At 36.9% G+C, this 13,765-nt stretch overlaps 1 protein-coding gene across 1 annotated transcript; it reads right to left on the bottom strand.

The window, feature by feature from the left end:
- Nucleotides 1–409: 409 nt before the first annotated feature.
- Pde6 (phosphodiesterase 6) lies at nucleotides 410–12,536 on the bottom strand. The gene is made up of 13 exons (XM_072010702.1): nucleotides 9,653–12,536; nucleotides 8,227–8,458; nucleotides 7,504–7,814; nucleotides 7,087–7,320; nucleotides 6,354–6,711; nucleotides 6,015–6,184; nucleotides 5,494–5,716; nucleotides 5,218–5,292; nucleotides 5,106–5,144; nucleotides 4,728–5,009; nucleotides 4,125–4,501; nucleotides 3,256–3,692; nucleotides 410–2,782 (listed from the first exon to the last, which is right to left on the bottom strand). Exons 2-13 carry the CDS (start codon nucleotides 8,278–8,280, stop codon nucleotides 2,148–2,150), a joined length of 3,195 nt encoding a protein of 1,064 aa, XP_071866803.1. The 5' UTR covers nucleotides 8,281–8,458; nucleotides 9,653–12,536; the 3' UTR covers nucleotides 410–2,147.
- Nucleotides 12,537–13,765: the final 1,229 nt, after the last annotated feature.

The following is a 13,765-nucleotide window of genomic DNA, read 5'->3' on the forward strand; positions in this document are numbered from 1 at the left end:
ACAAAAAAAATTTCTCTCTCAGGCATTGATAAACTAATTAATTAATATTTATCATAGATAATATTTTCATGAGTTATTGATAATCTATAATGGTCATCAAGTGTGACATTTTCGTAGTGGATTATCAATGAACCACAATATTTACCGAAGATGAAAATTTCATAAATAATCAATGACTCGCAATAAAAAATTGTGAAGTTTTCATTCATCAAAAAAGATATCCCTTGAATGTCGAAAATTCAATACTATTGTATTTTTCCTAGAATCAAGTATATAAATACTAGATTCTATCATATTCTTTCCATACTTCATACTTTTTACTTAATTTTTTTTAATTTCTATAAATTGTTTAATTTAAAATAAATTTATTTCTAGGGGACAAAGAAAAGGTAGAAGAAGCGTAGAACACTTTGAGCACATTCAGATTTTATTTAGTCGTGTGCGATAGTCTCGTTCGTTCTGTTCGTACACAGTGGCTATATCAAAAGACTAGAAACCAGTCTCACTCTTGTCGCTGTATTCACATATTTGCATTTTTTTTTTTTCTTTTTTATTTTAACACCGCACTCGAACGATCCTGAATAATTAATTGATACTTGTACGTACTATTAGCATGAATTCACCAGGCATGTATCACGCTTGTGTCTTTTTGTTTCATCAAGAAAATATCTATTTTGCATAACACCATCTGTGACAAGGATTTCATACGATTCAATCATAAATACTTAATAGTTTAATGAAACAAAAGACTTATCGAATTCTTTTTGAGCTTTTTCCTGGCTTATCATCCTCTGAATATTAATTAAAACAACAGAAAATAGGAAAGATACTTGGATTAACGATGAGTTATTGACACCAGGAAAGATATGTGTAAAGGAAGAAGAAGAAAAAAAGAGAAAAATACAAAAATAAGATTGCGAGTCACATCCTTGAATTGCAGAATGCGAGATCGCGTATTTATTTCCTGCGTCATAGACGCAATTTTTGGTGTGGCTGAATGACGTAATTGAATCGTTAATTCGATTCGTAAGCATCAATTTGCCTTGTACATATCTTTATCGCTGACTGATTCTCGGCGCTATCTTAGAAACGCGTGGAATCGAAATGCAATGTGTCGAGAATGCATCGAGACTCCATTTTCTGTTGCTTTCATTTTTTCTTTTACAATTTTCTCTATTTTTCCCCATTTTCTTTGGAATATAAAAATGCCTATCATTTGGGTACATATTTCTCATTATTTCTTCTGTATTTTTCGTCTCCTTTCCATTGATATATAAAAATGCCCATCTTCCAACTATTCTTTTCTTTTCTATTTTATAAATCGCGAGATCCATTCTTCCATTTTTCATCGATTCTATATCTCTGGAATTATCCTAATAAGGTATCGAGATGTAATACAAAAAAGATTGTCAAAATTGAATTCGTACCATCGTCGACTACATCACGTTTCTTTTTCTGAATGGTAAAAGTCGATGAAGGTTGCCTAACTCATCACCAGTCTAACTACCTAGCCATCGACTATTCGTCTAACTTCCCATCTAAAGACTCGACAGTCTTGGAATGAAATCTGCAAGCTCCCATTTTCAGTTTCGACTCTGTGATCTTAAATATTTTCTTCGTTCAAGGAAATCTCAGTTCCATTGATAGTTACTTTGATAGTTTTTGATTTTTCAAGGCATTCATTGCTTCGTATCTTCGCTATACAGTCATTTAGAAGTTTCATTTTTACAGTCGTCCATTATTTAACGAATGATTTCGTCGTTCTGTTAACAATTTCGATTATTACAATTTTCCAAAACCTTCTATGAATTTTTCTTTCTTGTTCCACTATACATACAGTCGTTATATTCTCTAGAGTTTAGTTCTTCATTCTCAATGAATTACTCTCCATTAGTCTTCTGTTATCTCCATAATTCTATTAACAATCTCGATTACCATGATTCTTCAAAATCTTCTATGAACATCAAGAGCTCAAGGTAATCTTTATTTCTTCGTAAATAACTAGTTGCAAGCTAGTACAAATTAGCCAGTAGACACTATCAACGTCCACCAGAGCTAATCTGAAGAAAATTTTAAATTCTTCATAAAATCTTCCTATTTTTCTTTCATCATTCCGGTATGCTCTCAAGAGTGGTGGACGTAAGCCGTCAAATGAGCAAACATAATTTGTTCCGACTCTTTCTGTCAGGTATCAAAGCTTTCGATCTTGCAGCATCTTCAGGAGTGCTTCTAGCATAAAGTGACCTACTGATTCGATGTCTGACACCTTTGGTTAATGTTCGACCTCCTTTTCTTAAAGAAGCGAATCTTCCTAACGTGGATTTTTCTGCAACTTCTTTTCTGTCTACGTGAGCACAGTTCAAGGTCGTGACAGTGAACTCTATATCCTTGGGTTCATAAGAAATGAATTCTTCTACAGGCTCGTCAATGGTGTCACGATCGATCCAGGTCAAACCCATCTCGACCTTTTCAGCCAGGTCTTGCCAATGTTGCCTATTTTCCATGGTGCCTTCATAGAGAGGCATGATCCATGGAAAAGTGTCCGAGAGGACCTTGTATAAAGGCAGACATATCACGTCGATGAAACCAACTTGCATTTGGGGAAGTTCGTCCTTTCTTTCACGATCCATCATGGCCACTGGTTGTTGATTTAACTGAAGACGTTCTAGATCACCCTGGTCGAAGAATTCATCGGCGACTAGCTTGGCTACGCGGTGTTGTACTTCCCAAGGCTTTGCTATGGCGCTCACGTCGCACGCCGTCATCATCATTCCACACAGCACTGGAAATAGAAAGTGGAAATCGAAGGATGAGAATTTGGTATTTGATATAGCGCTGTCAGTGCGGAGTAATTACAATAGAATTTGGGTTAGGCAATGTTAGAAATGTAGAGTTAGGTTGACTGTTAGCTGTTAGGTGGGATAGATTTTATTATAAATATAGTAGATGATGTCACCTCTGGCTATACTGGATATAGGGGAATAGGTGTCTTCTAGATTTAGTTTTTCCACGAGTATAGAAAATCATATAGATAATTAGACGTGAAATTCGGAGATACTATGGGAATAGAGCAATATTTATTTCTTAGATTTCTCCCTATTATAAAGAAACAATAAAATATTAAACCGAAACAACTCTTCAGATCTATCTTTCGTCATATTATAGGATATACGGTAGAGGAAACAGAGGGTATACGTAAATGATGTATAGCTGAATTACTAGCTTTTACGGTAATCATTGATAAATTAATCTTACGTTCTTTCTTCTCCTCACTCTGCCAATCGAATTCTCCCTCATCGATCAGCTCCATGAATCTATTTTTCTTCTTAAAATAAACAGCCAAATCAGTAGAAAGTATCGCACTTTCAACCACCTTCATCACCTTCCTATAATCTTCCATAGACAGGCTCTGAAAGATGTTATTGCTGTCCGAATTCAGGATCATGACACATTGATCGAAATGATGATGTTCCATAGTACTTGTTGAATAGAGAATAGCCAATGGCGATTCTGTCTTCATTTGAAACGCGTTATTGGTTCCTCGATGATCTAAGTCGTGACACAAACAAGCGACTAGGAGTCCAAGAATTTCAAGGTCTGTCATGAACTGCTCCATCTTGCCGGTTTTCAGCATGGCGAACATCGTCTGGGCGACGTTTAGCGCATGCCTCCAATTATGGTACTTGACTGGTCTAAAAATAGTCAAGAAATTTCCATGCTACAGCAGGTTCCACAAGTTACTTTAATATACATTTTCGTTCATTTTTGTCTCGGCATTATTATTAGACTGTGGATGTTGTGCAAATTATAAAATAAAAGGAAATGCAATCTAGACAGAGATTTGATTCGTTGCATAAACATTATAACGAGTACTTTATCTTGAATATTTCGCATGTTGTGTGCATTATGTACATTTTTATACGTATATTTAAATATTTTATAAATACATAAACATCCGCAATCCAATTGTTTGTAATCTTGTTACGGCATTTCATAAATTGTAATGCAATTTTTATAATAATTTCGATAGTTAATTAGGGAAGATTCTGCTGACAAAATTTCCAAAACCATTTACCTTTGGGGTATCATGTAACATACTTTAATTAATTTAACAATTTTCTTACCTATAATTTTTCTTGACACTGAGAACCCATCTGCAGAGAACCTCGTAGGGGATATGAAATTTTTGGATGAGGTCGCATTGCTTGAACATTCTAATTGTAGCTCTACAAGTATCTTCGTCGGTTAAATCGAAGTCGATGAAAGTGAAACTGTACAAATTATAGCATTCCGCGGACGGTATCGTTTCAGAAGTTAGTTTCAATGTGTCGTCATTGCTGGCTGTCGCATGGTAGCTGAGACATTCAAGAGCTACTTTCTGCTTGGCCATCAGCTTACAAGCTGACTCGTACATTTGGGTATTGTGGATTCCAAGGCCGCAGAAAATGGCGAACGCCTCGAAGATCGATACGTCCGAGTCCGTGAAGGATGTTCCGTTGTCCTGTAGGATAGTTTATCGATACTTAAAATTACTTTAGATTTCGTAGATCGATAGGGAGCTTCGTAAATATTGGATTTTTCAATTGCAAACTATTTAATTTTAATTTAAAAAACTATTCATTTTTCTAATAAAAAATAGAAGATAATCACTCTAATTATCAAAGATTCTCACTCATGAAAACTAAAAAATACAAAAGTATTTGATATAAAAGAAAATGAAGAACAACCTTGTTGATTAATTGAGCAACGCCAATCACAGTTCTCTGTCCATTAACTATTGGCATACAAAGGATACTCTTGATGGGTCCACTACCAGCTTGAACAACGTCCTTCTTCAGCCATGTGGTCACGTCTCCAATATTCAAGATCTGACCAGTAGCAGCGACGTATCTTGCAATCTGACCCAAAGGATTCGATAGATCGCTTCCGCTAGGTCTGTAGACTTTAGCTTCCTGAGTCTCGTTGTCCATCTCGAAGATCGTAGTAAATTTATTTGCATCGTTCAATGCCTAGGCATAAAAAGAGAAATTTCGACGCGAAAGGAAAATGAAAAATTAAGAATATTAAACGCTATTGATACGTCAAAGACCAAGAGATTTACTCACGTGTTGTTGGAAAATATCCTCCATCTCGATGTTGTTACTCTGAGCCGCCAGGAAAGAAGAAAAAGATGATCAGACTTACGAACTCGAGCAACACGTTGCCGGTGTCACTCACCTCTCTCCTCGACAGCGGTTTCCGGCACTCTTGCGTCGACTTTCCCGGTCGTTCGACGATCTTTTCGAGGTGTCCCTGAAACGAAACTTAGGATCTCTTATTACGCTCCTCGCCGACCCTTTCAAAGGGCTCGAGAAATCCTCGCTTTTCTCACAGCTTTACTTATTCTATGCTATTTAACAACCGAGTAGAGAAAATTAGAAATTCGTCAAAAATCTGTTTCGTACTTTAATTACTTTAGACACACGTCGAGGTTGATTATTCGAATGAACTTACTGCCTCGCCGCAGTCAAGATCTAAAAGATACACGGCACATCTTTCACATTTTAGAAGTTCCTTCGCTTCGGTCATTATTTTCGTGACCAAACATTCCAGATTGTTCTGTTCTTCGAATATGTTTCTAGCAAGATTCAGCAGAATTTGATTTCTTCGGTACTCTTGCACCGATAACTCGAAAAGCTGTGCGTTTTGTATTCCGATTCCGCAAAATGTTAGGTACCTGAAATTAGTTTTTTCATACAGACATAGAATATATATGTCGCGATGTTTTTAATTTATTTGAAAGATAGATAGCCATTGTACTACAATATTCAACGATAAGTATTTTGTATTTTTTCCAATTTTTCCATTTTTGTCTTATTTGTCTCGTCTTTATATTTGTTTCATTTGCCATTAGATTATCGTCTGATAGTCTATAATCTGTATCCACGATAGAAAATGTTTAGCGTGATTCTTTGGCATAACGTAGAGCCCGTAATGTTGCTTTTTATTTTTAACTAGTGGTAACATTCGCTAACCTTTGGAACACCTCCACGTCTCTATCGGTAAATTCGTTACTGCCATTAGTCTTGTTTATAATCTGTGCAACGCCAATCACGTCTCCCTCGTAATTGCAGATAGGCATAGATAAAATTAACGTTGTCTTATAACCCGTTCTCATATCGATGGAACTATTGAACCTTGGATCCTAGAAAGGAACATTTATCAACTATTTGTTTTTGTTCTAGAAATGTTTTTATCCAGAATTTTTTCCTTTATTTATATCCTTAATTAATTAATTCTTCTTATCTTTGAAAATTTAATCTCTTTACTATTTTATCGAAGACTGATTCATCAAATCTCTTTCTTATGTATACCTTGTAAGCATCTTTGATGTTGATGATCTCCTTAGTTTGAGCTACATAGCCAGCAATTCCAACTCCAAAAGGAATCTTAATCTCTTCGTTCTTCGCTCTTTGAATGGCTTCCTCCAGTTCAGTGTCTTGCGTCACATCGAACAATTTTGCAACTAGATATCTATCCTCCAGAGGTCCTTTAGCCAGAAAAAGGCTTCCACGATCGGCATGCGTGAGCAGGCCGACGTTCACAAGGATCTTATGACAAAGAACGTTGATATCCAGCTCGTTCGCCACATCCCTGATCAACTCCATGAACAAATCGCTCTCATCCAACCTGTTGAGCTCTTCTCTTCGTCCTACCAACGAGGTGTAAGTCCTGGATTTAACATACACGATCATATCTTATAGGTATTCTGATTTTTTTTTCGTTCTACGAATGAAGATTTTCACTCTTTAGCAAACCGTTGATGATAAGGGTGAATTAAAGTAAAAATTCATTTTTTTTTTATAAATTTTCATTCTTAGTAGATTAAAGATATTTATGTAAATCGCAATATTTTTATAAACGCAATTATAGGGAATAAGTAACTGTAATCTAAGTACAATAGATACCTAAACGAGGTAGAACGTATTTGTTTATTTGAAACATATTCATAGCCCTCGGGCACAAGTTTCTTTGAATATTTACGTATAACGTCGAAAAGATTAAAAAGTTTTTAAAATAGAAAAGATTGAAAAGACGTTAAGTCACCTGCTGGGACTTCTACTGCGTTTCGCCGGTGAACTGGAGGCCAGCCAACTCTGGAACAGGTCAGAGGTGACACTGTTCCGTTTGCTTCGACTCAGAAGGTTCTCCTGTTGGTGTACGTTCTTCAGTGGTGATTTGGTTTGAACCACAGTCATACCCTGAAGTCGTTGACGAAGCTCGAGGCTCGCGTTCTCGCGAAACCAGGCCTCCGCCGCGTCCGGATGCGCCTCGAGGTACCTTTTTGGAAAAATATCGTAACAAAGGTGTACTCTTTTTAGCTTTCTGCCTACGACGTTTATTAATATGCCGATCCACGTTAAGAAATAAAATATTCAAAAGCAACATGAAATTTTATAAAATAAGCGTCTAGATTAGCGATAACGAACAATATTCAAGTATAAGAACAAAATATTTACCTACCTGCCAACTTTTTCCATAGTGAGACTATCGTCCTCGTCGTACTCGTGTATCGTATCTTGGCAGGTGATCCTCTTGCTTCTGCATATCCTGTCCTTCGTATCAGTCTTGATGCTGGTGCTTAAAGGTAATTTTGATTCTTCCTGCGTCTTCGTCTTATCAGGATCATTGCAGGGGACAACGGGTGGTTCCAGTTGCTCGGGATTCAGCGAGCACACCAGGTGACACTTGCTTCGCTCTGCCGTCTTCGAGGACATTGGTTTCGTTGAAATTTTCATTGTCTCGAACTTCTTTAAGTTATCATTCCGGTCCACCTATGTGATTTTTTTAATATCATATTACAATCTTTATAGTATCATTTTTATAACTTCTTTTAGTTGTTTACAATAACCGTTTATGAGAATCCCTAGTACGTAGTTACTTTTTAGTTTTCAGCATGTAATTTATTAACCATGTCATTTCACTTTAAACTTGTTCATCGATGATTACTATTGTATATTCATTAATTATCTGTGTTTTTAAAGTTTTTTACCATTTAAGTATTTATGTCTTTCAATAATATTTTCTTCATTTTCACTCGTTATTTCTCTGCTTGGTCCTTGATAAGTTAATAAACATAACAATTAATTAATAGTAATTATTAAATAATTTAACTTGTCATCCTTTGTTTCTTCATTTTCTTTCATTTCTCTTTTTCTTGCATCTTTTTTAGTGGGATTATCGTACCTCTGTGTGTTTCACCTCCGGCAGCTCTTCGTCCACCTCGTCTTCAGACTCCATATCATCTTACGTCTGAATTAATTAGCATTGAGCACGATGGTATAGCTGCGCTGCAAGGCTTTAACGTGCGGAGTCCTCGGGAGAACGAGGTGAGAGGACACTTCGCATTGTAACCCCCTCGCTTTGTTAAACTTTACGGGCTCTTCGGACCGTGCTGCGAGTCCCAGAGACACCAAGCCTGAAACCAGTTAGTTATTCCTTTCGCTCAGAATGTCGCTACCCCCGTCCCCTCGACCCCTCGACCCCTCTCCATTCTTGATAACAGAATTCACCGTTGTACTTTGCTCACCCCGTTTCTGTATTCATGAAACTTATGAAATTCGCGGGAGACAGACGATTAAAAGTAAAGTTGTAAATAGTCGTGATTAACCCTTTGCACGTGATGAGGTATATTTTAACAGCTTTTCATTATTTGCACAAAGCAACTTTTGAAAAGAATAATAGATTTTTCGAAAAATTATGTTTTGACTTTTTGATGCGTTATTAGTATGAATTTTAATTAGTGAGCTTTTCTTGACATGGAAAATGGTACGAGAATTTGGGAGGTATATTTGCGGAACTATTTTTATGTTTCCTCGCAATAAGAGTGGTATAAAGAATTATAGAAAATAATATTTCGATGGGAATACTTCTGTTGTATTCTTTTAATGATTTTTAACGATATAACTTAGAAATAAAATGCCCATGCATACATATTAATATATATACATATATGATTTTATACGTAGAATTCTTTTTACAGTTGTATAATCATTTTTACGATTCATACTTCATAATTTAATTTTGTTACATTTTAATAATTTTCACGAATTTTTTTAACGATCTTCTGAATCTCCTTTTCTACGTAGAAAAGCGTTATGAAAAAGGATCGTGCTATCTTTCATCGCGAACGTGTCTTGTGTAACTTGGAGACTCGTCCTATCCCGTTCCATCCCCCAAGGATCGAACGGAACGACTCTCACGGGAAATTCACGTCTAATCGCAGAATTATGAAATTGCGCGATTTGATATTCAACGGGCCGTTCGTCGTCCCCATGCTACGTCTTTCCGAAAATAACCGCTTGCAGCGAAGAACGACGCGACCATCCGTTACATCGACGTCTACTTTCGTCCGCGGCACTACCCTTTTGTAACTCTCTCCCCCCACAATCGTACGAGAGACGAAGAAACCCAACATTTCTTTCATTTACACTTTTTCTTAATTCTCCTCATTTTTTAAAAAGAGGAAAGAATTTTAAACAACTTTAGAGAAAACTTTTACACAATACTCTAAAGTTTACTCCTATATTCACAATTTTTAATTTGATTCTTAACTCTTTCTTTGTGTAAAAGAAGCTTGAAAGAATTAAAAAAAAAAAATTGCAAAACTCACCGGTGCTTAATCAACAATTTTCTTCTCAAATCCTTGCATCCTCCTTCGACGAAAGTTTAAAAAAAATTCTATCTCCGATACAATATCTTCCTTATATAACATTTAAAGGTAGGATTTCATCGAAGAGCGCCTCTGTTTGATCAACGTGGAGCCTCGATAAGATTATTGTAGATAGTCGAATTGCTAATTTTTTGTTGCGTTTAATCGAAGTACGTTGATATTATTATTATACTGCGAAAGAGATCGACAAGGCTACGTCGACGTCTCTTTAACAGTTCGTCCTCTTCAACGGCGTCCTTTAAGTATGCACCGTTGGTTTTTGCTGCATCCCTGGATCTTCACTGGGCCGAGAATTAATCGTTTGTGCATCCGGCCGTTTTCTTCGATCCTTAATAATAACTTAGCGAAGAATCGACGTAACGATCTTCCAAAGTTAACTTCGAGTCGATGTCTTCCCTCTTCTTTAGTTTCGTTGATATTCAGAATACGAGAATTAACGAAGATTCAGTAGAAAAGATCCCTTTTAATCGGACATTGCTTGATTTTTAATTTTTATTGTTACTTTTATATGAATATTCAGGATCCCGATCTTGTTCCGGAATTTTTAGTTTTGTGACAAATTCATGGTAACATATAGAAAGTTTAAGATCCATTTTTCAGAAAATTTAGCTGAAAATGTGATTCTTAATTTGATTTCATTACTTTTAGCCTCTTTCTTCTAAAAAGTACGTTTAAGAATTTAACCTTTCTCCCGAATATTCAAAATACTTGGATACTGTGAAGTACCATTTCTAGTTGGACAACTGTCTCTAGTTACAAGCAGTACGTTTTTTGAGGCTTCTATCCTTGAATTTTCGATCCAGCGTTCTTAGATCACAATTTTTCTGTGAAAACTTACTTCTTTTATACCTTGGAGATCTTATCGTGGACGGCTCAAATCTTCCAAGGTTCGTTAGTAGAGGGGCCCTTTTTAGCCAGACACTGATCGATGCTCGTTTTCGAATCGTAGTTTAAGCAAATCGGAAATGGAACTTACTTCGTTCTCAGACGTCTTGTGGCTGGTCAAATCTTTAGATCTTCGCTTCAAACTTATACAAACACTTAGTAGATTGTACCCTTTCTAGTGAAACGTCGATGGAGGCTTGTTAAGTTAAATTGGAAATTAAACTTGTTTATTCCTCTTTTCAGTAGTAGTAGTAGTAATATGCTTTCAAACTACCTCAACTCTTCCAAACTTTGTTTCAAACTTGTAAAAAGTATGATTTTTAAATTAAACGTCAATAGATAACCATTTTTATCTGGACTGAAGTAAGTCTATCAGAGATAAAGATGCTTATTTCTTGATTTCCTTATATATTTCCCAACTATCTCAAACCTTTCGAGCTTCGTTTCAAACTCGTGAGAAATATCGTTTTCGAATTCTGGTTGAAGTAAATCAGAGATCAAGTTTACTTTCCTCCATTTTTGGTTTCGTAACACACAATCATGAAACTACCTTGTGGCTGTTCAAACTTTCTAATGTTTATGTTAATAATTATTATGTTTTTAGTCAGACGTTGGTTGACTAGTTTTCAAACTAGTAATCTTGAGAAAATCTGTCAGTAGGAAGGATCGTTTTTAGTCAGACATCGATGATCGTTTTCAAATCACAACTCGCTTCTTTCGCTCTTGATTTCGTAATGCACTGCCAGAGTACTTCGTGTACAATTTCTGAAAATCTTCGCTCTAAACTTACAAGAACCTCCAGTAACGAGTGTCGTTTATAGTCAATCGTCGACTAATCTTAATTCCAAACCGTTAGCTTATATTCTACGTTCATTTTCCTCTCGTTTAATTTAATATAAATCGGACTTATTTTCCTTCCTTAATTTCCTAATTATTAATACGTTCTTAAACTCAATCGCAATCTCATTCTCAAATCTTCGAATCTTCGAATCTTCGTTTCCAAGCTTCTAAATAGTAGCGTTTCTAATTGAGCGACAATCAACTTTGATAGACAATTGTTTTCCGATTTAAACTAAAGCCAGATAGAAATCAAGCCCGAGCAAATCGCGCGACAGGCATCCACGTCACTATCCGCTTTCCGTTATAGTAATCAAGCTGATCCCACGGTCTTCGAATCGATCTCGAGGCGGTCCTCGTTGCATCGTGCATGCTGTCCGTCCTGCTCTTCATGATCCCGCTGCCGGTGCTCCCGGAACAGTGTCACCAGCCTCGACTACGTTCGTGCACTGCGTCAACCGATCCTTCACCTAAACTTATCTAACCTCATGTAACCGACGCTCGATCCACCTTTCTATGTCTAATCCTTTCAAAACAATTTCCTTCGAATAATCTCCTTAGTAATCTATAATTTTCATTCGATCTTCGTTTCACTAGCGATCAACTTATACATTTTCACGTTAGTCAAATCGAGATCGCTGATATTCTAAACCAATCATTTACTCTCATCGATCGATAATATATTTATTCACCCAATTTTTCAATGCAGCTTCTTAATCGAAAGCACACACTGTGTCACCTATAAATACATCTAAGAGTTAAAACAGACTGGACAATAAAATTAGTCGTTTCTCGTTAATGTCTCACGAAGGAAGCATTCCAAATACAAATATAACAAAGGTAAGGAGAGATACGTGGCTTTTAAAGAAGGCGTTAGGCTAGTCCATCCCTAGAATTCTCTATAATCGTCCGTTATCGGTGGCTTTTCACATGGCGAAGAATCTCGATAGAAAGTAGCCGCGTATTTTTCCACTCTTATCGACGATAATCGTACGGTGAATCATGGGCTGGTCACGCACATGTCGATAGTATGTACGATGGACTAGATAACGCAGCAGACAACCGTGAATATCGAAGGGAAAGGCGACTGGACCGGTCGAAAGCTCCGAGCTTACTGAAGCCAGGCTAGCCGACGAGGTGTTGGTGAAACACGAGCCTTTCTTTGTGTTCGTGGTGGATGTACGTGTGGGCGTGTATCTTCTGCTGTGTCTGTGTGCTCGTATGTGCGCTTGTGCGCCGCTGGAACGCGGAAACTGGTGCGCCAGCTCCGATCTTCCACCGTGGAAGTCTCTGTCCATGACGAGTCGCGTTTCTCTCCGCCTTTGTGTTTGAATAACTCACACATCGATCCTTGTTTCTGTATTAGCGACGTGTCAGTGAGTATGTACGTTGTTGAGCGTGTACGTGCGTATAGATTCGTCGGTGATCGCCTTTTCACTGGCTTCCGAGTGTAATCGTGTATCAAGCTGGGAAACGTTAGCTCGTGTCTTTGTGTGAGAGTATGTAGGTCTCGTGTCATGGATGTTACGTCTATAGCTGTGTATTTTCTTTTTGTAGGGGCGTTATGTGTACGAGTTTGTTTGCCATGATGCGTGTATGGATAGAGTAGGAATTATTGTGTTTGCGTGTGTTTGTATGGGGATGATACAGTGACGTCTTTTGCTTGATTCTGAGGAAAGGAATGGGAACGAGTATGCACGGGGTAGGATGTATCGTGTGTGAGAGGTGACAGTAGGAAATCTACGTATAGTTTTGGTTGTCTTTGCGTGCAGCCACGTATCGAAGAGAGTTACATCATTGGGTCTGCTCGGTTAAGTAGAATGTACCCGGCTTGGGTCAGACGTGGTGCGAGAGCTTGGTTACTTCATATTGCATTTAAGAGTAGAAACACCGATCTGGAATATGTTAGGATCACTATACCATGTATGGATAATCGTAGTTTACCTGCCCTTTCACAATTAGCTAATAGTAATAGTAATAGTAAAGTTATATTTTGGGTAATATAAAAGGATTGGATATGTCATGGTTAAAATTGCGTAATAGAAATAAATAAGTATGTACGTACGATCGTATTTTTATTTCGATAAAGTTAACATTCATTTTATCCCTAAGTATTTATAAATATCTATTTCTTATTCAAACAAGACCGGACGAGCAATTCATACTTCATAATTAATATAAAATTCATGACACAAAATGTCGGGAAAAGTAAAAGAATTCAATTAACAAGATCGAACGTAAAAACTTAACAAATTCTTCGTATCGGACCAACTACTATTTCAAACAGCTAAAAATCCGAACGATATTTCACGGTAGTTTATTCTTCTTTCA

The sequence above is a fragment of the Bombus fervidus genome, chromosome 9 (assembly GCF_041682495.2).
Source record: "Bombus fervidus isolate BK054 chromosome 9, iyBomFerv1, whole genome shotgun sequence".
NCBI lineage: Eukaryota > Metazoa > Arthropoda > Insecta > Hymenoptera > Apidae > Bombus > Bombus fervidus.